Source organism: Ceratotherium simum, chromosome 37 (assembly GCF_057802395.1).
Source record: "Ceratotherium simum simum isolate JZ-2026a chromosome 37, ASM5780239v1, whole genome shotgun sequence".
In the NCBI taxonomy this organism is placed as follows: domain Eukaryota; kingdom Metazoa; phylum Chordata; class Mammalia; order Perissodactyla; family Rhinocerotidae; genus Ceratotherium; species Ceratotherium simum.
This window is the reverse complement of record NC_141936.1, coordinates 8,347,450-8,371,463: the sequence shown is the minus strand read 5'-3', so window position 1 is coordinate 8,371,463 and position 24,014 is coordinate 8,347,450. Positions and strand designations below refer to the sequence as shown.

The 24,014-nt window shown below is 48.3% G+C and overlaps 1 protein-coding gene across 1 annotated transcript in view; it reads left to right on the top strand.

Moving 5' to 3' along the window:
* Positions 1-24,014, top strand: part of INPP5D (inositol polyphosphate-5-phosphatase D) — a 120,992-nt gene that overhangs the window by 40,662 nt on the left and 56,316 nt on the right. The window contains exons 3-5 of the mRNA XM_004427694.3: positions 10,104-10,254; positions 12,638-12,809; positions 16,163-16,303. Of these exons, the coding sequence (XP_004427751.1) occupies positions 10,104-10,254; positions 12,638-12,809; positions 16,163-16,303 (464 nt within the window). The remainder of the gene's footprint in view (positions 1-10,103; positions 10,255-12,637; positions 12,810-16,162; positions 16,304-24,014) is intronic.

The following is a 24,014-nucleotide window of genomic DNA, read 5'->3' as shown; positions in this document are numbered from 1 at the left end:
CTGCGCTTCTGACAAAGTCTCTGACCACTCAGGCAAGTTGCTCAACCTCTCTGAGTCTCAGTTTTCTCGTCTGTAGGATGGAGCTGCTGTACCCACCTGTGATGTTAGATATACTATAAAGTAGATAACATAGCTAACACACCTGGCCCAGTTCCAGTTTCTCCCGATTGGGGAATGGAATCCTCACCTGGGAAGAGCCAGAGAGGTTCCATGAGACCCCTTAGAGGGACCCCCCTGCCTCTGGCACAGGACACACAGTGGGGAATGGTGTTCTTGCCACCGTGACCTATCTTTTGTCCCGAGTGGCCGATACACGGGACCGTTCACCGTTTCAAAACAAGACCAGAGGAAAGGTGGAGAAGACCGGGAGAGCCCATGTTCCATCCCACCTTTTCCCTCCCCTCCCAACACCATTCACAGCTCACAGTCTTCCGGCCCCGTGACCCACAACACCACGCCATTCGTGAGACTCGGCAGCTCCAGCTCCCTGCAGCCTGATGGCCAGAAAGTGGCCCCTTCAGAAGGCCCCACGATTAGTTCTGAGACATCCTAGAAGACCCCTCAACGTGCCCTCTGCTGGCCGGTCAGCTGTAGGCACCGCACAGAGCATCATTCCTTTCTCCTTCATCAGCTCCTGCTCCTGCGGGCTGTGGCAGGCAGGACACTGTGCGGCCCATGTCACCACGAGAACTCCAGGGTCCCTGTCCCAGCCTGGGGCTCTGTGCCAGGGGCCAAAAACCCCATCCACCAGTCTGCCAGGTTCTGCTCCCCCAAAATTCCATGCCATCACTCTCCATCTATCTCTCATTCACCCCAGAAGCTAAACCAAGTCCATGGGTCCTGGGAGAGAACAGAAGCTGTGTCAACATCTACCCCAGCCCCTTGGCCTTCCTCCCCCACCATGCTCCCACCTCTCCTGGTCACAAACAAACCCTGCCCTGCTCAGGCGCTGTCTGCTGTATCTAAATGGAGAACCGCAAGAGGGCTAGGCACACGGGAGGAAGCCAGGAAGATGGGACCTTTGCAGGATCCCAGGTCCGCCATGCCCAATGCCCAGTGCACCTGGATTTCCAGCCCTCGCCCGCAAAACCCGCTGCACCTCCCCTCTGGTCAGTCCCGAGAGCGCACACATCAGGCCAGAAGCTGCAATCACCATGCGTCTTGTTGTGGAGCTGTGGCCACCACCTCACTTCCATCCACTGTGCTTAGCGACTCTGTGACTGTCTTTCTAGTCTTGGTACCTTAGTCTTATTACAGTTATCTGACATCAAAGATGTTTCCAAGATGAAATTTTTGTACAGAAACCTCCAGAAGGATATAGGCCAGGAATGTTTTTGTACATTAAAAAAAAGAATCTGACATTTTTAGACAAGATGCCTTTTAAACCCCTCTCCCCCTTGTGTGTGTTCTTGTGTTCATATTAATTAAATGAGCTAGGTTACATAAGCTAATTTTAAACAAACTTTTTTATTACAGTGTATAGCTCAAAAAAGTGTTTACATGTAACCACCATCCAGATTAAGACTTCGTCACTTGGTTAAGGCGGTGTCTTCCAGGTTTCATCGTAAAGTTACCATTTTTCCCTTTCAAATTATTAACCATTTTTCGGGAAGATGCTTTGAGACTATCTAGCTATCCCGTCCCCCTCAATCTCTCACCCACTAGTTTTAGCATCTTTAGCATCTGTTGATTCTTGCCTGAATCAGTTCTTGCTACGAGGGTTGCCAAACTTTTCCCATCATGCCTTTGACAGTTATGAATTGGCGTTCTACCGTGAGGAAGAGCTTCCCCTTCTCCTTTGTTTATATCAGGATAGACTCATGAATTCCTATATTATTCAACAAATTATAATTATTTTATTATTCATTTTGATGCTCAAATTGTGCCAGATGGTCCCTTCAACTGTCCTTTCAGATGTCTCCCGGCTCCTGCTTCCTTTTGACAAATCCTCGTCATTTTCTGAGCTTTTCCTTACTTTCTGGGTAACAGATGTTCCAGGCCCGCCTTAGACCTTTCCTGCTCCGGCCCTAGAACCAGGCATCTCTCCAAGGAGCCCTGGAGGGTATTTTGATGTGCTCACTGCAACTGGGGTGTCGATGGTTCTAGGTCCTCTCGGAAGATGGGGCTGGGAAATGTGTGTGTACACACCTACACTCACACGTGCATCGGCGTTTACCTGTAGACGGTAAAACCCTGAGTTCATGGTGATGCCTCCTCTTCCAGGCCGACACTACGGACCCAGTTCGTTGGAGCCCAGCTCCTCTCTCTGACGGTGAGAACCTGGCTTGCATTTCTCCCCATACTTCATCACTTGCTCTTTTCCCTGTGTGTAGCCGGCTTCTGCTGCCCCCAGGCCCAGCCAGGCCGACTTCTAAGGCCCCGGCCACTCCTTGGCCCAGCTGCATCCTCTGCCTGCTGACCACCTCCTCAGCCCCAGCCCCAAGGCCCTGCTGGCCCGGCCGCTTCAAGGAAGAGCAGGGAAAGGAAGCAAACGGATGCTTATGTTTTAAAGAAAAGAGGAGAAGCGAAGGGAAGGGCAAGAGCTGACCGGTTTTTAAGGAGACACATCCCGAGGCCCATTCTAGGCCATGTGGCTGGAGAGGGAGTTCTGGATCTGAAGCTGGCCTCTTGAGCTCCTCCCAGACCTGCCTGCCCCTCCGTAACCCCCTCCCGGCCCCGCATCTCACTAACGGGCATGGACACCAACCAAGTTACTAAATAGCCAGAGATCTGGGGTGACCTCCCTGGCCCCCTGTCGTTCACCAAGCCCCTCTCTGGCTGTTCTAGTTCCAGCTCCACCCTGGCCCCTCTCCCTCCACCGCACCTACCCAGGTCATGCACCAGAGGGGCGTTGCCAGGGTCACCAGCTTCCAACTCCTGCCCCGCACTGTAACCAAAGTGCTGTTTTCAAAAACGTAAATCTGATCCAGTCTCCCTCTCTCTGTCTTTCACACGCACACGTGCGCGTGCACACACACACGCACACACGCTTTTAAAAGCCTTTGGTGGCTCTAAATCACTCTTAGAACAAAATCTAAACTCTGCAGGGCCTCAAAGGGCCAAGAGACCCACGGTCTCGTCCCTCTCTGTCTCTCCTTTCTTCACCCAAGTTGAGGTCTGCGATTCTTAGGAAAAGATGTGGGGGAGAGGAGCTGGTTAAAGATCGAGAACAGTCCTGAGGGCAGAAGGGAAACCAAGGAAAGCATTTCAGGGGCTGACAGAGATGGGGGAGGGCAGAGCAGGGCCGGGAGGAGATGGGTCCCGGCGACAGTGCGAGGTGGGCAGGACGGGGCGTCCAGCCCCTGCTGATCTGATCTCTGAGGGAGGAAGATCTCTGCTGAGCCCTAGCAGCTTCAGAACTGTCCAGGGTGGGAGAGGGTGTCCAGAACACAGAGGCTGGGCCTGGACAGCCAAATTGCATGCTACCCCTCGCTCTGCTCCATCAGTGCAGCACCTGCATGGACGTGGGAGCCCCAGGTCTGGGGGGCTCTGAGGCCTGGGCTGAATCCGGCTCAGCCCACACTGCCTTTGAGGCCTCCACGGGCCTAGGGTCTCCTCACGGGAAAAATAGAAATAATGACGCCAGCCTCCCCTCACCCTTCCCTGCCATTCTCTTCACAGCAGCCAAATGGTACTGTCACCCTGCGTAAGACCTTTCTAGCGACTTTCTCATTGAACTTGAATGAAATGCTTTGCTGCAGTGGGATAATGAGCAGATTTCTTTCCCCACTTCTTAATACTTTCCCATCATCTGTAAAATTTCCACAACGATTGTATATGCTTTTCAATTTAAAGTGAAGGCTGGCAGAGCCCTGAGGAGGGCATGCCCTGCAGCGGTGTCTGCCTGGAGCCCTTGGGCAGCCCCTCGGCTCTCTGGTCTGGTTTCCTCCCGCGTGCCTAGCCGTCTTGCCGTTCCCCATTTAGACACAGCAGACAGTGCTGAAGTTAAAGTTAGGCCCAGGGAAAGTTCAGCCTGTCCAGTGCTCCCCGTTCCTCTGAAGACTGTCTGAAAGCCATAGCCCAAGAACTGTTTCTGGAAACACAGCATTTGACAGAGTGCACAGCTCTGGGCCTCCAACAGACGGACATACAGCTGTCCTTTCTGTTAAAGACCATGGTGGTGGTCTCTTCCCAAACCCTGGGGCTGGGAGCCACCCTCTCCCTTGCTCTATATCTTCCCCGGGAGTTTTGTACCTGGGTGAGATCAGGTGCCAAACGATGGGGTGAAGGGGCCCCTCCCTGCAAGGCCCAGCTTGGCAATCCGCATCTCTGTTTTGTTTTACAACGTGAGGTCCTTGTTTCATGCAATATGAGCATCGCCTAACAGTGAGGGGTCTGTCATTACCCCTGCGAGGGGCTTAGGGGACTATACGAGGCTGAGCCAAGCAGGATCCCTTTCCTTCAAGGACTTACGAGCTTGTGGGGAGGCAGACACAGCTAGGCTTGGTGGGGGAGCTGTCTACAGGGGCTGCGTGGAAATGATCATGCTGGAAAGCGCCTGGAACCTTCCATAGACCTGGAGCTTTTAATGGGAGGCAGGAGAAGAGATAGGTATTTTGTTTCACAATCTGAACTAATTCCTACCACATTTTTTTCTGCGTGACTTTTGGTGTTGAACATAAGTTCATGTCCATTATGTCGACTCCACAAACCCCAAAGGGACGTGTGCTCTGTGCCAGCACATCATAAGTTAACAGGCCGACTTACCATAGGAAACCCTGCTCTTTGTCTTTACACAATCAAACTGTGTGTTGTGTGCTGTAGGTGTGTGCTACAGAGAGAAGAAATTCGTTCCTGGTGGGGGAGAGCTGCCTCAGGGCAAAATCCAATCACTAGGGGCACTACCCTGGGGAGCCTCTGTGATGTGTGGGGCTCACGTTTGCAGCCCACAGCTAATGTGGGGCTTCAGCGTTTCCTTCTCTGTTTCAAAATGACTTGATAAATCTCTTCAGGAAGGCAGTGGCTGCGGAATGAGGAACAAAGTCTGGAGGCCTCCACCACTAAGGATGGAATGCGGCCCCCTTCCCCGGAAGTGTGGCCAGTTCCCCTCCTGGTGAGAGCCTGGCCATCGCGTGCAGAACACCCAGGCCCTTCCTTCCCGCTGCTTCCATGGGCGTCCTGTCACCCTGGACGTGATGTGCTGTGTGTCTTCTGTTCCAGCCCAGATTCACTCACTCCCTGGCCTCTGGCTTCCAGCTGGGTGGCAGATGGCAGGCACAGCCAGGTGTGGGAAGGTGGAGGACTTCCTGGCCTGGCTTCCTCCCTGGGAGGTCGAAGGGGTCAGCTCCATGGAAGGCCACAGCTCCTACCTGTCAGCCCTCTCTGAGTTCCCGCGTCTGCCCCCTACTGTGGTCTGTCCCAGGGTGATGACTGCTTCCCTCTTTGCTAGCTGTGGGGTGTTGTACTCCTTTTATTGGTATGCCTACATCCGGTCCACTAAATTCTCCCCAAATCCCCAAGTTTAACGTGACATCTGCTTCCTGCCAGGACCTGACTGATATACATGACGACCTTCTTCTCGACATTTTACATTTTGTTGTTGAAAAGGCACCACCTTGGCGGATCAAATGGGGGTTGTGTGGAGGGGCTGCTCCCCCTGCTACCTCCTCTCCCCCTGCCATGTCTCTGCATCCCCAGTTCCAGGCCCACACAGGGTCGTCTTGGACCATCCTTCCTCCTGGCTCCGAATGTGTGGCTGTCATCCTGACCCCAGAGCAGCAAGCCCATCCACCTCTGATTGCCAGGCCTGGCAGTGCCATCTGAGGATACAACAGTAGACAGACCTGGCCCCTGACTACGGGGTGAATGGTCAGGCGGATATGGACTTGCCCAGGCCCCCGTTGCTGCAGGACCCCAGTGCTCCTGCTGGCCCATGGTCAATGCACTGTCCACCTAGAAGCCCCAACTCCTGACTCGTGGCTTTGACTCAGCCAGGGTTTGTAGGTCACGCCCAGGTGTGGCTGCCCTGTGAACAGATGTGCCCCCTTGCTGGCCACACCGCCCTGCCCTCTTGGCCATCCTGCCTTGACAGAGGGCCTTTCAAGGCCCAGCTTAGGAAAGAGACCACGGCAGCTGGGCTGCTCCTTTCTGCGCTGTGCATCTGGAGTCTCCCACGCACTCCTCATGCCACCCCCCAGTCCAGTCTGGGTCAGCTCAGTGGCTTCTGTAGTCCTGGGTACTCTAGCCTTTTCCTCTTCCTGTTCCTGTTCTAGAATGTGCTTTGAACATAAGTTCCCAAAGGAGTCTCTGGGCAGCCCTTCACATCTCAGTGCCAAGAGCAAAGACCGATGAGGACACCCTCTCGGGAACAGTTTCTCCAAGAAGACTCTGACTCTGGCTCGTGGGTGCCCTGCCTTCACCATTTCCTCTGTCTGCGCGTCTGTGAGTCTGTGTGTCTGCGTGCTGGTCCTTGAGACCGGCTGCCACCTCCTGACCTCCATGTGCACAGCGAGTCTTGGCTTCAGGTGGAACCTGCCGCCTGGAGACCTGCTCCCTGTAGAGCTCCCTGCTCCTCCTGGGTGCTTCCCTCTCGTGAGCTGTGAGGGAAGGGCAGGAGGGTGTCCCTCCCCAAGCAGGGCCTTTCAGTGGCCGTTCACTGGCTTGTCCCCTCAGCCCCCTAGATGGGCTGCTCCACCATCCTCGAGGTTAGGACACAACCCTCATTCCCTACCTTCCTGGGAACCTGGGCCACCTGGGCAGCCAGCAGCCATGGTTTACCAGGCTCCCCAGCCTCTGTGAACAGTCCACGCACAAGCGGCATCCTGGCAATTTTGTCTCACCAACAGCGCTCAGCACCTGCCACTGGCTTTTAGGTCCCTCCACCCTGCTCCCGCTTCACTGGATCTGTAAGGATTAGATTCATTTCAGAGCACGCTTAGTGCACGCTTAGTACACAGCGCATTTCCTCAATTCCAAGATGCTTATTTTTTCACGTTTAACATCTCTGAAATCGAATGTGTCCACAATTGATGATGTATCATAGTTTATGCTTTAGCTTTTTAATGGTACATAAAATAAAGTGTGTCTTAGCATCAATGCATTGAAATCCCATATCTCACGTGCTTCTCAAACATATGTTCCCCAGACATCCTCCAACTGGGAACCCTTTTCCAGATCACACGAGTCATTTCACTTTGACTTTCTTTGATATTTTCATATCCTTTTTTCATATGCCTAATGGCTTGTCATCCATTAGCTGTAAATTCTTTGACAGGATGACACTTACCCCGACGGCTTTAACTGAACCAAGTTCATCAATCTTGCGTCATGTCAAATTATTTCTGTTATTCTGCTCACTTTTGGCTTTGAACCTATTCAAGTTACTTTTTAGAAGTCCTGGCTGCCACTGCTCAGGTATTTCTGGTTCAATAAAGTTTGAAAGAGATTGCTTAACATAGGGCTTTGTGAAAACAAGAGAATTTAGTAGAAAGAATTTAAAAAAACCCTTTTGTTAAACTCTCTACGAATTTACTAAATCGCTTAAGCCATACACTCAAAACACACACACATACCCTCATGGACAGATTGATATGTGTGTGCAGTGCTTGTGCACACACAAATACACTTAGAGAAGGAGACAGAGACAAGGAGAGACAGAGAGGCCAAGTGGAGAGCACTGGGTCAAGGTGAAAGACAGAGGGGGATTCTCATTGAAGGCAAATGCATCCTCAATACAAGTGGCGTTAACCCCAGGAATAAGGGCTCGGTTCCCGGATACCTAGGTCTGTCCTAGTTTGGGTAATCCTGCCTTGTCTGCTTTCTCGATCCCACTTGCCTGTAGCCCTGAACGCCTTCAGGTCGAGGCACCGTCCCCAGCCTCCCACGTCAGTCCCAACCATGCTGGAGCAATAGGCACCCGACTTGGAGGTGGGCGAGTCAAGAGGTTCCAGCCATTCTCAACCCAGACTCCATTTGTTCACCACCCTGGCTGGGCTTTCCAACTCTATTTGCCTATTGGCCTCCTTTCCCACGTGCGATGGTCCCGGTCCCTGCAGCCAGAAGGCAACGGCAGCCCCCAGGGGAGCAGTTGGACCCCTGACCTCCATCTTCAAAGATGGTGCCTTCTCAACTCATTTTAAAATTCCGTGACTGTCACTGACATGATGGTTGTTATAATAATGGTGGTGAATCACAGGCACTTAATGTTAGGACCAGGGGTACTGTGCTCCTGCGAGGCCAGGGAAGCCTCACCCAGAGGGGGGCGCCTCTTTGGCGCTCATCCCTGTACCCACAAGTAGCCTGATCCCTTGCTCCTGCCTGGCTGCCCCGGGCTCACCGCTCCTCCCTGGAGCCCAGCTACGGCTTCCTCCCCCACCAGGCTGCAGCCCTGCTCAGCATCTTCTTGGCTGGATCAGAAACACCCTGCCTCACACTGTCCATCTTTGCCCTCTGTGCCAGAGGGAGGGAGAAGTCCAAGATGCCTCTGGTTTCTGGCTGGGCCAGTGGGGAGATGATGGTGCCATTCCTTGAAACAGGGAACACTGAGGAGAGGCAGGGTAGGGGACTGGATGAAGTGGATGGACAGGATGTTGGGACATGGTGGGTTAGGAGCTGTAGGGTGCAGCTTTGATGAGAACTTAAGACTCCTGCTTGCAGCTCTTTTTTTTTTTTTTTCTGTCTACACAAAGCTATTATTTATTTATTTTTAACTAACATATTTTTTTATTGCAGTAACATTGGTTTGTAACATTGTATAAATTTCAGGTGTACATCATTATACTTCTATTTCTGCATAGATTACATCATGTTCGCCACCCAAATACTAATTACAACCCATCACCACACACATGTGCCTAATCATCCCTTTCGCCCTCCTCCCTCCCCTCCTCCCCTCTGGTAACCACCAATCCAATCTCTGTCTATATGTGTCTGTTTGTTGTTGTTTTTATCTTCTACTTATGAGTGAGATCATACAGTATTTGACCTTCTCCCTCTGACTTATTTGACTTAGCATAATACCCTCAATGTGCATCCATGTTGTCACAAATGGCTGGATTTCATTGTTTCTTATGGCTGAGTAGTATTCCATTGTGTATATATACCACAGCTTCTTTATCCATTCGTCCCTTGATGGGCACGTAGGTTGCTTCTAAGTCTTAGCTATTGTGAATAACGCTGCAGTGAACACAGGGGTGCATGTATCTTTATGCATTGGTGTTTTCACGTTCTTTGGATAAATACCCAGTTCTTGCATGCTGTTCTGCTGCCTGATACTGGTTCAGGGGGGACCCACCAGGGTGGGGCCTCTGTGTGGGTGGGGCCTCAGTGGGTGTGGCCTGTGTGGGTGGGACCTCGGTGTGGGTGGGGCCTGTGTGGGGTGTGGCCTGTGTGGGTGGGGCCTTTGTGTGGGTGGGGCCTCAGCTAGGGAGGCTGGCTGCCCAGCCACCACCTGAACTTTCCTGCTGGAGCCAAGGGGCAAGAAAAAGGGGACTCAGCCTCAGGGCATTTGAACAGCTCAGCAGAGTTATTCGAAGGCTCCTCTGTCATTAGCAACAGAGATGTAAATCAGGGAAGATTTTTGTGCTTCCTTAACCATTTTCTGAGTTTTGATAAAATAATTATAGCAAGTTAAAAAACTTTAAAAGCAAAATAATTACTAGAATACATTTTCCTATGTTTAAAAATAAATTATTTCTAGAGGAGGAGAAATAAAAATAACTGCCCCCACCAAACACACACACACACACACACACACACACACAGTCTAGAAAAACATTCTAAACTATTGAAAATAGGTCTCTCTGGGTTGTGGGACAACAGATGATTTCTTTTCCAAAAAATTCTGTGTTTTCTAATTTTGCCGTAATGAAAATGTATTACTTGTATAACAAAACACTTTTTAAAATAAAAGTTAAAAAAAAAACTGAAAGAAAAAAATCTTTAAAACTGTCCTATTTGTGCCTTTTGCAGGCTGGCTCTTAGGGCTGCTGGTTACAGGGTGTGAGGGTGTGGGTGTGCCGGGCAGACACCGCGTAGGAGTCCAGCTCTTTTTCTGGATCGTGGTCACTCCCTCGGCCTCCTTGGTCTCCACTGCAGATGGCCTCTGTGGTTGGGTGATGTTCCAGCCAGTTCAAATGCGCCTCTGTTTTGGCTTCTGTCCTCAGGCGTCCGAAGGCGTCCCCATGAGGTTCTTCACCAAGCTGGACCAGCTCATCGAGTTTTACAAGAAGGAAAACATGGGTCTGGTGACCCACCTACAATATCCCGTGCCCCTGGAGGAGGAGGACGCGTGTGATGAGCCAGAGGAGGAGACGGGTAAGAACGGATGGAGAGGAGGCAGGAGGCTGGCAGCTGCCTCTGGCAAGAGATGCCTTCGGGAACTGCCCTCTCAGCACCATGGCGGAGAAGTCCTGGGGTGTTTCTCTTACCACAAGCACTTGTAGATCAGGTGGGTCCAATTATCAGAGGGAGAGAATGTGACACGATGGTTAAGGACAAGTTAGGAACACAGGCTCGGTCTGACAGACCTGCTCCCCAGCTTCTTAGCTGTGTGACCTTGGGTAGATTACTTAACCTCTCTGAACCATAGACTTCTCTGAAAGAAATTGTAAAACTAATATCTGCCTCTCAGGGTGTCATCAAATGAGTCCATGAATTTAAAGCCTAGAGCCTAGTACACAGTACGTGCTCAATAAATTCGGCTACCATCATCATCAAAATAATTAGCTGCATTTCACTGTGAAGGGAATGAAGGAGGAGATCCTTATGCCCGACTGGAAGGATGAAAAAGGTGTTTCTTCATATCATCCTTAAAAGAAAAAAGAGTACAGCCCCTAAAAAGTGTGAGTCAGGAGGGGGGACAGAGAGCAGCAGAGAAAGGCAGGGCCACGCGGGAGCTCACCCAGCTGGCGGCCTTCTTTTCTCCTCAAAAGTTCATGTCCTAGGGGCCAGCCCGATGGCGTAGTGGTTAAGTTTGCACACTCCACTTCAGCGGCTCAGGGTTCGTGGGTTTGGATCCTGGGCACGGACATACACACGGCTCGTCAAGCCATGCTGTGGCGGCATCCCACATACAAAATAGAGGAAGACTGGCACAGCTGTTAGCTCAGGGCCAATCTTCCTCACCAAAAAAAATGTCATGTCCTAAAAGCAAACCCTGAGACACATTATGGAACACTTCAACTGGTCAGGGATCCTCCTAAATCCCACCTCCTGGGAACAACCCGGTCCCCCAGGGTCACCCCTCAGAGATGGCAGATTCAACCAGAGGCACCGAGGTCTCTGGCCTGTCCCTGGCGGGCTGCTGCTGCCCACGTGCTGGGCACCCTTTTCATCCCACTCCTGTGGGCTGGCTCGTGGGCCACCCGCCCACCTTCCTCACGCCTCCCTGGAGACCCACTTTGAGTGGTTGAATCCTGAAGAGCAGCCTCACCTGCTCTGTGGAGAAGGTGAGGGCCAGGCAGAGTGTTTCCAAAGGACCGCAGCTCTGTGGAGGCTGAGAGGGACCCAGGCAGCCCATGTCCCTTCTAACCTCACGGCCACACATCCCCCAATTGTCCCCAGGTGCCCAGGCTTTGGCCTTGGTCCTGAGAAGCCATCCTGCAGAAATGCCCCCTACACTAGTGTCCTCACTTCTCTGGCACCCCCAGCCCAGCTTCTCTGGCCCTCTGGGGATGGCCGTCTGGAGAAAGACCCCGACACTCGCTGTAAGTGTGGGAAGAGAAGCCCAGCCTCGTGACTGCTGGCTTCCCTTCCCCCAATGAGGCCCAGTCATCGGCTTGAACCAGAGCGGCGCCACATTTGCCCCCCAGCCCAAGCGTCTGATTAGGCTTAGGTCACTCAGTGTGCTGCCAGTCCCCATGGGGCTCAAGATGGACTCACAACCTTCCACAGAACCCCAGACCAGGGGAGGATGTGACAGCTCATCCTTTAAAGAGAACATCTTTGGGTGTCTTGGGTGGCCAGGGCCGTGGGGCGGCCATGCCGTGTGGGAAGAGGCTCAGATAGGAGGTCCTGGACCTGGGGGCTCAGGACCCTTGCGCATTTGTGGGATAGGCAGGATAGAAGTCCTCCTAAAGGGGAGTGGGCAGGAGTCCATCTCCCAGGCCAACTTCAAGTCATTTGTCTCCTATTTCAGTTCTCTGGGTGAAGGGAGCCCCCTCGCTTTCATTTGTCTCCGAGGGTCTGGGGGACAAGGGAGGGCAGAGGCTGTAGAGAAAGGGAGTCAGGGTGGGACAGGGAGGAGCAGTGTGGCCGGGGCCTGCCCGCTCCCCAGCCCTGCTCCTCCTCTCCTGGGGACTGGGCCTCTGCCGCGTCCAAGCTGAGCTGCCTGCGGCTGCTGGCGCCACCTGCCCAAGGCAGCAGCCCTGTCTGGCACGGCCATCGGACCCCAGATGGCAGGTGTTTGCTGAGCACCTCGATGGGACAAACAGTGCGAGGCCTCGGGGCCAAAGACCGCTAAGACCAGGTCCCTGCCCTTGGCAGGCTCCCCGTCTAATTGGGGAGTCGGCGAAGGAGTGGGGATGGGAGGGACGGTGTGGGCACAGGTGGGGCACAGTGGCCTGGACCTTGTGTGTGGTGGCAGGGTCACAGCACAGAGGGCACAGGGGATCAGCCACAGGGCTCTCTCTGTAGGGGGGTGATCCTGAGAGAAGCCAGCGCTTAGTCCAAATGGCATTCTTGCTCTTCTCTTGGGTAGAAAGTATCCAGTCTCCACCTGAGCTGCCGCCGAGAAACATCCCTCTATCGGCCGGGCCATGTGAGGCCAAGGAGGTCCCTCTTTCGAGTGAGACTCTGAGAGCCGCTGAGGTCAGCCGGCCAAGCCTCTCCGAGACGTTGTTTCAGCGACTGCAGAGCATGGACACCAGCGGGTGAGTCCCCACCCGGAGGGTCCCCTCCAAGGCCAGCCTCAGGTGCCACAGCACCCAGGCAGCTCACTCGGTGCTCACTCCCAGAGGTACGCCTTCCACCCCAGGACAGGCTGCTGTGGAGCCCACCGGCCTCCCGATGGTGGGTCTGGGGGAGCCCAGCTCACATGGCAGCTCTGGCCGCAGGGGCACGGGATGGCCTTGCTCGGATGCTCCATCTCCACAGGCCCCACAGCGTGGCGGGAGCTGGTTCTGGAACGACACAGCTGGTTCTGCTGCCAATGGCATGGTGTGCTCCAGACTTTAGGGGCCGACGAGGTGGATCCCTTAATGGGGCTTGCCGTAAACTGCACATGGCATCTCTTCCCATCACAAATACCTCTGCTCTCAAGGCACCCACTGAGTCATAGGGCCCACACAGAGGAGCTGCGTGCACTGCAGCCTGACCCGCCACACAGCCCTTTCCTGCTCTGGGCCTCTCTCAAAGAGGGCCACCTTCCTTGTCACCAGTAAGTGGGTCAGACCAATATTTCCATGTGTGGTATGCACTCCAAGGTCTACACAGCATGGCACTCCTTTCTTTGTGGTGGAAGTATGAAATGCAATCATTCTAACACTTGAAGCTTTACTTGCTCCGATCCAGGGTTCTCAGGATCTGGTCCCATACGTGGTCCCACACTGGCTCCTGCTGGTCCGTGTTGATGAGATTCTGCATCTTCTTTGTCATAGGGTCCTGCTTCTCCCTCGGCAAACCCAGCACTTCCCTAGCTGCATGATGGAGGTGGGGGTATCTCCTGGGAGGAGTGTTTGTTGCTTGCAGATCATAGGCCCTGACTTCAAGACAGGCCAACAGGATGGCTTTAACCCGAAGGGAGCTCAATGAGGGAACCGTGTCCCCAGTACCCAGCACATTGCCTAACATAGAGTCAGCACTCTCCAGATACGTGTACGAATGAATTAATAAGTTAGCACACAGTAACTTCCATGCATGCATAATTTTAAAGTATTTTTTTTGTTTCTTTGTGAGAAAAAGAATATCTTAGTGGTAGGACTAATACAACATCTCCAGCTTGAAATATCAATTTGAGACTTGCCAGCACTGCTCACCTACCTCTGATTTGGCAAAATAGAAAGGAAATGCCTGAGGTACACAGAAACCACCCAGTTGCTAAGATACCTGGTGTTTTTCATTTCCACCTGACGTATCCTCAGATTCTTCCCTAGGCCCATCAGGTTATATTCTCTGCGTGATCCTTGAATCACTTGTGCTGTTTATCAAGTAGCTAACTATCCAATGTTTTGCATATGTTGATATGTTATCATGATTATCCCAAAATATGTGTCTAAACAACAAATGCTTATTAAAATAGTCCATGGAGAGCCCATTGTTTAGTTTCCTTGAGTTCCTAGTTCTCTTCAGGGTGGGATGCTGTGTGCAGTGGACTCCTTGGGGAAACAGGCAAGGATGCCTGATCATCTCTCCGCTCTTCCCGACTCTTCCACATCTTGTATCGACTCCGTCTCCTTGCCAGTCCCTCCTCTTGAGGGGCAAGTGTCCTCTCGGACCTCAAGGCCCCATGGGCAGGACAAGGCATGAAACCAAGCTTCCATGCAGCCTCCTGAGAGGGGTAGGGGGCAGGGTCTCTCTGGTTTTGCTGCTCAGCTAACCATGACGGTGGAACCTTCCTAAACCTTCTGCTCGGAGATGGGAATGAGTCAATGGAGCATGGTGGAGAGACCACGGTGACACTGTGCCTGCCCTCAGTTTTCTTCCGGGTCATGGAAAACTGAGATTCTGCCTTGCATTTTAAAATTAGTCTATTTCGCTTGTAAAATAGCCTGTTACATGGAGGACTGCCTTTAGATTCTTCTTAATTGTAAGACACCTGTGCAGACTTTCGTGCAAGTTAATTAGATCTAATCAGTTAGGTCATAGCTAATAGGTTGTTACAGGACTGCTGAGTAAGATCAAACTTCTCGGATAAACAGAGTTTACATCTTTATGTCAACACTTTTCTACAGCAAACATTTTAACAAATATAGCTTTCTATAACAAGTACTCATGGTCTCAAAGTTACAAGTCAACAGTCATTAGAACAGTTGAAATATGTATCTTAATACTATAAGAGAGATTTTGTCCTTTTTAGTAAAACAAACAAACAGAAACTGGATTTTTATGATGTCAAGACCCAGAATAAGTATAAATTAAACTTAAATGCTATGACATCTGGTATGTAAATAGTTGTTGACTTCTCTATCTAAACAAGACAAAATGGCTAATCCACTCCTTTCTAGTCTTAGAGCAACAGGTTTTCATTCTTTCAAGGATCCTACAGAAAAAACCTGTGACCTTGAATTTCAACTTGCTTATATGTCAAGGTTGGACCAAAGATATTTAAGGCTTGTAATAATTTTTTCACACAGGCAAATTAACATCCTTGAGCCTCAGTTTCCTCATTTGTAAAATAGAAATAGGGGTAACATCTGCCTCATAATGTTGATTTGTGGATTAAAGGAGAAAATGAGCCTAAAGTGTTTAGCAGAGTGATGGTGTGTTACACTCAGGAAATGTTGGCTGTGATTAACGATTTTCATTATTATGGGAACAAAGACTCGAAAGTTATCCAGAAAAAAAAAAGGTGCAGGGAGACAGAATGTAGAGGTATGACCAGACCCAGGTGACGGCCCTGGTGCGATACACCTGGACTCGGCCTCTGCTGGGCCATCGTGTGCAGTGAGCAAGTCCTGCCTGAGTCCCATGCCCTTCGTCTGTAAACCGAAGGGGCTGGACCAGACGCAGTGGGGCAAGGACGGAGCACCTGGGCTGCCACTACCATGTTCGCAGCCCCATCACTCATCACAGAGACTTCCCCTTGGGGCCTGGGATGACTCGAACCTCTTGGACATAGAGCTCCAGGTCGCCTTTGGCTGTGAACTTGGAGCTGACATGTGAGCTAGAGCCGTTTGCCATCTCTAGACTAGAGCATCCGTCAGCCCTCAGATCCTGTCTTTATGAGTAGATGAGGTAGGGAAACAAATCCTCTGTACATTTTCCAAGCTGTTTTGCCTCCGTTTTAAAGGATAACTATTTCCCAATCCCCAGCCAGGATCGCTTCCTTCCAAGTCTTGTCTTGGGAAAAAGTCTTTATGGGTCAGTGAAGAGGCACCCTTTAATCTTGCTCAGAACTGCTTCTCCACCCCTTCAGTAAGAGCAAGGGGCCCACACAGGTGTCCTGATGTTCTCCTGAAGGACGGTGTCTCAGCTGAGACTCTGAGAAGGTGGATTCTTCTTGTTACTGTTGGTCTTTGGGGCTAAAGGAACAGGATAAGCATATTTTTATTTCTTTTTTTTCCAGGCTTCCAGAAGAGCATCTTAAAGCCATCCAAGATTATTTAAGCACTCAGCTCGCCCTGGATTCTGATTTTGTGAAGACGGGTTCCAGCAGTCTCCCTCATCTGAAGAAACTGACCGTGTTCCTGTGCAAGGAGCTCTATGGGTACTGGTGCCTATGGGGGCGGGAGGGAGGGGACGGTCCCGGGCAAGAAGTCAGCTCCCTAGACGGACCCTGGCTGTCCAATAATACCTCTGCTGTGTTCGGAATAATTGGGCAGTTGGCGGGGCTTAGAAATCTTTGTGGCTGTTTTGAGGTTTTGTTTTCATGATATTTGAACTATAGCTTTTTTTTTTTAACTAAAGTTAATTTGAGGCCAGTTGCTATGGGAAGGAGTGGGTGAGAGGACACTGCCAGCCCTTTCACACTTGCTCAGGATCCAGCATTGACGACTCTGGCTGCTATTCCTCCTTCTTGCTGCAGCCGACACACTCCACAAGCACATAAGGGCACCAAGAGGAAACAAAGGACAGTCGGCTATTTCTGCGTGGGTAGTGATGGCTCAAGATTGCCAGGGATGGCAGTTTTTTAAAGCAAGCCAATGTACCAAAACTTCAATTTTCCCAGATTGAATTCAACGAATGACCAATTGGTAAAAATTCTGATTTCTTTTAGATTTTTTTGATTTTACATTTTAATTTAATTATGTTAAAATGAGTTTCAAGTTTTTAATTACTTTTTTTTTTTTTTTTTGGTGAGTAAGATTGGCCCTGAGCTAACATCTTTGCCCATTTTCCTCTATTTTGTATATGGGACACCGCCACAGCATAGCTTGATGAACAGTGCGTAGGTCCCCGCCCAGGATCCGAACCTTCAAACTCCAGGCTGCCAAAGCAGAGCGCGTAAACTTAACCACTACACCACCAGGCCAGCCCATAATACATTTTAATTGTTAGAAGTACAAAATTAAGACTGATATGCTATCTGAAGAATTGGCAAAGGAATATTTTAAATGCTTGAAAAAATAGAAAATAACAGTCAAAAGCATCTGAAAGAAATCATAAAGAGCCAAAACAAGCCCATCGCAAATGAAAGGTCAACACTTTGGTTGGAAAAATAGCATTTTATGTGGGTGAGGTTTTTTTCGGCCTATACTGTTTTGTGTTTTATTATACATACAGCAGTTTCAAAATTCTCTTGTCAATTTCTCTGGTGCCATATCCATCTTACCTTAGTTAAGATGCAAAAAAGAATCTTTCATCATCAGTAATCAAATTGAACTTTCCTTTGAAAAGCTCTTAAAAGCACAATGAGGACATTTGGTAATTTGACAAATAATTTCTTTGACAAATTGAGCAGTCATCAAATTGGCCAGTCAGGTTTAATTTCAATGAACTGGCTTTCAACAAATGCAATTTCAGCCAGTTGGACCCACAGCCATCCTTTTTATAGATATCCACAGAGATATTTTTCTGTTTGATGCTGTTGTTACAAATCATGTATCACTAGGGAACACACACACACACACACACACACACACACGGCACTTTCTAAGAAGCACAGTTTTGTGATGACAAGCTTTGGTTTCTGCTCCAATGGGGATCCCATACTCTGCCGCCTCCTTGTCCAGGAGCAAACACACCTGTAAGTCTGTCCCCTAAGCTTCCGCCAGTCACTGGGCACATCGGCACCTTCCCCAACCCTGCACTGCTACCTGCACTTCCCTAGCATCTGGGTCACCTCTTCCTTATGGTGACAGCAGCTTCTCCAATGTGCCTGCTTCTCTGATACACTGTGTCAGCTTCTAGCTGTCCCGTGTCTTTATTTACTGAACAGTTAACTTCTAGTCAGAATTAGAGACGCTGTGATGTTCTCAATGCGCACTGCACGCGTGGTTGTCTTTGCCTTCACGGGCAAAGTGATAGCCAGTCTTGGAGGCTCTTAACTGAGGGATGGAATTTTAGAAAATCTTAGGAACAAAATTATGTTTCCCATCGCCCCTGCCACCCCTGCAGAGGCTGTTCCATGAAACTAACTATAAACTCGTAATTTTCAAACTGCTTTGATTAGAACAGGTCTTCAATTCATTCATTCATTCATTTACTCACTTAAGAAATACGTGTAGGGGGCCTCCTCTGAGCTCTGTTCTGGTGTAGGGATACGGCGATAAACACGACACACAAGGCTCCTGCTCTTTTAGACCTTGTGGGAGCTGACATCTCAGTGAGAGGCACAATGGTAGATTGAGTCTGTAAATAAACGAGATGATTTTAGTAAGCATCATGACAAAATAAAACAGGAATAGTGACAGAGAGACATTGGGTGGGAGGGTACCAGTGTTCTTTGGGGATCAAGGAGCCCTCTCTGAGGTGGTGAGGGAGCTGAGAGCTTGGTGACAAGAGGGAGCTAGCCATCCAGCGATTTGGTAGAGGGATGCCAAGTACAAAGGTGCCGAGGCAGGATTGCAGAGAACAGAAAGTCTGTGTGGCTGGAACGTAATGAGGGAAGGAAAGTGTTGGGAGTGGAGGTCAGGAAGAGGCAGGTGTAGGGTGGCCAGATTTAGCAAATAAAACCACAGGATGCCCAGTTCAGTCTGAATTTTAGATAAACAGGAAATACCTTTTTAGTATAAGTATATACCACACAATGTTGGGATATACTAGTAGATTACCCATTGTTTATCTGAAATTCACATTTAACTGGGCATCCTGTGTTTTTTCTGGCAACGCTAGGCAGGAGCCCCTACGCCTCATAAGGCCCTATAGAGATTTGATAGGACTATGTCATGATCCGAGTTCAGAAGAATGGATCTCAGAAGGCAGACCCAAAGCAGGAGACCAGTTCAGAGCTGCCATGATTGTGACATGATGGCAGCCCATGGGAAAGGAAGTGAGCAGAGGCAGGGATCTGCATCTGTGTTGCTTCCTGCCGAGTCCTGGGGTTTAGACAGCATCTGCACATGGGAACAGCTGATAGATATTAGTTAAATGTGACGGCCCAAGGGCTTGGGGGCATGTGGGTGCTGAGAGCTGGAGTGACCTGGCATCTGTGTGGATGGCAGAGCTGGCAGATTTGCTGCCTGGTTGCGGGGTGGGGTGAAGGGAACATGAATCAAGGGTGACCTCCAGGCTTTTGGTGTGAGCGGCTGAGTGGATGGTGATGCCAATTACTGAAAGATGAAAGTCAAGGAGGAGGGAGAGAAGGCTGGAGGGAAGATCTCTCTCTGGATTGAGTTGCTATCAGGCAACTAGCCAGCTGAGCTGCCAACCAACGAGTTAGTGCTAGAAGTTAGAGCTGGGAGACCTCAGATCTGGGGCTACACATTTGGGACTCATCAGCAAGCAGTTGGCACTTAAAGGTGGGAGACAAGTGGGGTAAGGTCAGCACAGCAGGGAGTGGGGATGGAGGAGAAGGGGACCCAGGCTGGAAGTGTAGAGGTGGGATGGAGGAGGAGGAGCTGGAACAGGGGGCTGAGGATGACGCCCAAGGTGACCAGGTCTGTCCATTCAGACCACTTGGCCCAACACAAACACCAGGATTAGAATGCGAAGGTCACACAGAACTGAGGAGCAAGCAACAGTGCGAGAACCTCCTCTGCAAAAATGTCGCTACAATTTCAGTACATGCAACTGAAAGAAAAAGCTTCAGCAGCACAAAGGCTCAAGAAGATTTGTACCCCCAAGTTAGAGTGTCTAGAATCAAATAGAAACTTTTCCAGAGAAAAAGAATAAAGTCACCAGAGTCTGGAAATATTTGATAACCCGTGAAATGGAGAAATGGGAAGGATTGCAGGTGGAATTTTAAAATAAAATGTCAAAGAGTGGAAGAGGGTATTTTATCTATTAAGTGAGAGCTGGGTAAAAGTTTTAATAAACAAACAAATAAACCCCAAACAAAAATCCTTCACAATCATTATAACTGTGTCATTGGAGGACATAAAATAATTTTTTTTAATCAAATTTGAAAATTAAATCACAAAACAGAGCAGAGTGTCAGGGAAGTATATACAGAAAACAAGGGAGAACTGAATAAGCATATGCATAGAATGTGTGATAAAAAATTGATCGTCTTTAGAAAGAGGGCATAGAGATTCCACTTATAGCTGGTAGGATAGGCTCTCGAAGAAGCAGGAAAAAATGATGCATAACTGATGACTAAATGTACAAAAGACAAAAAATTTTCCAGACTTATAAAAGTGCTAAATCCAGGTATTGAGAAGCCTCATAAAGATCCAGTTATCAGAACAACCAAATAGCACCACCTAAACCCCCTCTTAGAATGTTTCAAAACCACCAGGAAAGATGAATTCAGAAAGTAAATAATTAGGAACAGCACCATTACTTTTAAAAATTACAATATTTAATAGTATTCACACTCCTTGATGATACAATGTAAATTCTGAGGCAATATCTCCAAGGTGAAGACTACTGACCTAGGATTGACTCAACCTGGACATCATTCAAGAGCACAGGGAGTCTTTGCAGATTTGAAAAAATTGTGAAAATGTACTAATCACATGTCTCTACTTCAAAAAGGATCCAAGAATTTTTTTTTTCCAGAAATTTTAGAGTGCTAGTGATCCTAAAAATAAGAGCCCAGCAGCTTACTGAGAAGCTGGATATGAATACACCCAAAGTAAAAATGTTCATCTTATACTCTCAGAACACAATGTGATAAAAATAGAAGTAAAAAACAAAACTAGCCATAACCACCCAACCATATGGACATTTTTAGATCATCTCCTAAATCACAGCTGAATTAAGGAAAGAACTGACACAGTGATAGATGGGGTAGATATTGGGGCACAGAGTAATCAACTACTGTATATCAGAACTCTGTGTGATGCAGCCAAAGCACTACTTAGAGGAAAAGTCATAGCTTTAAACCCTCTATTATGAAAAGGGGACTAGAAAAATGAGTCAAACATACAAACTGAATCCAGACTGTAAGTTTCTTGAAGGCATCATGAGTCATGTCCTAATTGCCTGATATTTCCAGCATCCAGCAAAGTACCTGAAACATTTGTTTATTCAATATTCGTGAGCAAAGACTAATGTGTGCTGGCCAGGTGCCAGGCACTGTTCCAGGGGCTAGAGATACAGCAGTGAACAAAACAGAGTTTTTAAGAAATCTCCATTGAGTGAATGAACAATAACAACAACTGGAAAGGAAAAGAACAGGGGGGAAATAGTAAAAGTAAAAAACAGAAAAAAATTAGGAAAAAATCTATTAAGGAAATTTTAAAAATTAGACTCGGCATTAAAAATTGGCAAATCAATAAAGAAGACAGTGTACAATTAATTACATGGCTACAAATCTTCAAATTATAATTAGGTAGAACAAATATTTTACGTAAAATATGAAACCAAAAAATTACCATGCCTAAAGTTTAATGTCATTGATATTTGAATAAATTTCAGCAAATCAATAGAGAAAAAAAAATTTTTTTTAATTACCATGCATGCCCTCTTTTGAAATTTCAAAGAACAAATAATGATCATAATCTATAAATTATTCCTGAATGACAAAATTCACCTAATTCAATCTTCAAGAAAAATATAATTCAAATCCAAAAACTTAATCAAGATAATAGTCTGAAATAAAACTATATCCAGTTTCATTTATTAATATAAATGTATAATATTTCAGTAATATTCTAGCAAATATAATTTGGACATATGAAAAATGAAAGCTTTACCTAAGAAATAACTTCAAAGATGAGTCAACATAAAGAAAACACCATAATTTAGCAGTAGATTAACAGATAAAGGAATCATTTGCATAGACGTCCTAATAGACGTGATAAAATTTAAAAATCATTTCTAATTTTAAAAAATCTTTTAAAAAAGGAAAGAGAAGGATACCTCCTTAATAATGAATTATGTGTCAATGTAGAACCAGTTACACTTGACAGGGAAACATTAAAATCATTCTTTTTAACAAAAGAAAAAGAGTTGCCCTTTATCACTTGATGATCTAACACTGTATGAGAAATTTTTGCTAAAGCAAGATAAGAAAAAGAAGCAAGGAATAAGAGAAGCAAGAATTAAGGGAACAACAAATCATTAGAACTTGTTCCTTCTGAATCTGGAGTTCTGGGTTCAGAGAAACTGGACCTGCGAGTGGAAACTGAATGGGAATCTTGGGGAAATTGACCAACTCTGGGAGACCTAGGTGGGAGGTGGCTCTCCCTCTGGGAGGGCTGTGCAGGGGGCCTAGGCCCCTTCTGAGCAGTCTCTGGGGTCTTACATGGCGGAGGACTATAGCCCTCTTTGTCTTTGCTCCCGGCTTTCCCTGAGCTGGTAAGCTTTCCAGGGACCCTGCCATTGGTTACTTCCCTGGACAAATCCTTTCTGTATAATAAGGCCAGTTCTTCTTAAGTCTTCCAGCTGAAGACCCCATGAGTTATTGGTCATTCTGACCTTAACCAACACCTCCAGACATGTCTGGGAGCCAGTCAGATTTCTCAAAATTTTACAAAGGTTAGAAATATAAGGAATAACAGCATTATTCTTAGAAAACTCTATAGATTCCGTTTGTGTATGTGTATTTGTGTTTCTAGGATAACACTTTGAAAAAGGAGAACAATGAGGGAGATCTATTTGATGTTAAAGCATGTTCTGAATTAGTGCTTTAGAATTTTTTTTTTTAGCCTGGAATTATTTTATGAAATGACAGTTTAAATGGAATACCACTGTGTGAACAGATGAACAGAGTGGCTCTGGCGAAGGGGGGATGGACACCCAGAACCCTGTCTGCCCAGAGCTTCCCTCCCTCTCCCCTGCCAGTCACCTCCCCTGCCCCATCCTTGGTCCCCAGAGGAGTCCCAGAATGACCACTTCAAAGCCAGTAAGCTAAAACACCATCCTTGCGATGGCGAGATGTTGTAAATCTGGGAACATTACTGCACCAGGTTTGCTTATGCCTGTCGCCCAGAAAGCCAATCACGCAGAAGACGAGCTTGCAGCAGAGAGAGTGTTTTAATCACAAGGGAGCCAAGCGAGAAGGTGGGAGAATCAATCTCAGATCCACCTTCCTGAAAATGGGGACTCAGGGGTATTTATGGGGTAGGTGGCAAGGTGCTCTGAAGTGTGGAGGTGTGGAGCTAGATGATGAGAAGTGAGAAGTGAGATAACTGATGGTCTGCACAAGTGTAATCAAGCTTCATGCCTCTTCATAGGACACCTGTTCACAAAATGACGGCATTACCATGATCTGAGGGTGGAGTTTTTAGCTCCTTGATCTCAAAAAGGTCAATTATGGAGCATTTTCGCAGGCCCAGTTGATGGGTTGGTGGTCTCAACCAGCCTGAACTGGGCGAGGGGTTTCAGTTCCTGGAAAACCACTCTAAATTACTCTGTTGATAAGATGGTGTTAGTTGAACTGGTCCTGGAGGGCCCACGGTTACAGGAACATGACATCTTAAGTACACGTGGGGAAGTCCAGATTTTTAGTTGAATGAATGATAAGGAACCTGGAAACAAATCCTACCATATTCAAGAAGAACTACAGGGCCAGCCCAGTGGTGTAGTGGTTAAGTTCACACGCTCTGCTTTGGTGGCCCAGGGTTCGCATGTTCCGATCCCAGGCACAGACCTCCACACCCCTTATCAAGCCATGCTGTGGCAGCATCCCATATACAAAAAATAGAGGAAGATGGGCACAGATGTTACCTCAGGGCTGATCTTCCTCACCAAAAAAAAAAAAAGAGCTCCTACAATGGACTAGCCCAAGAGAAAAAGAGCAAGTGCTGTTGAGTGAAACTGTATAGCAATACAGAGAAAGAGGAACATAGTTCTACCACATATTTTTTAAAAAATTCTAGATGAGCTAAAGAGTTAAAAATATATAACAACCACCACAAAAAAACCCATCG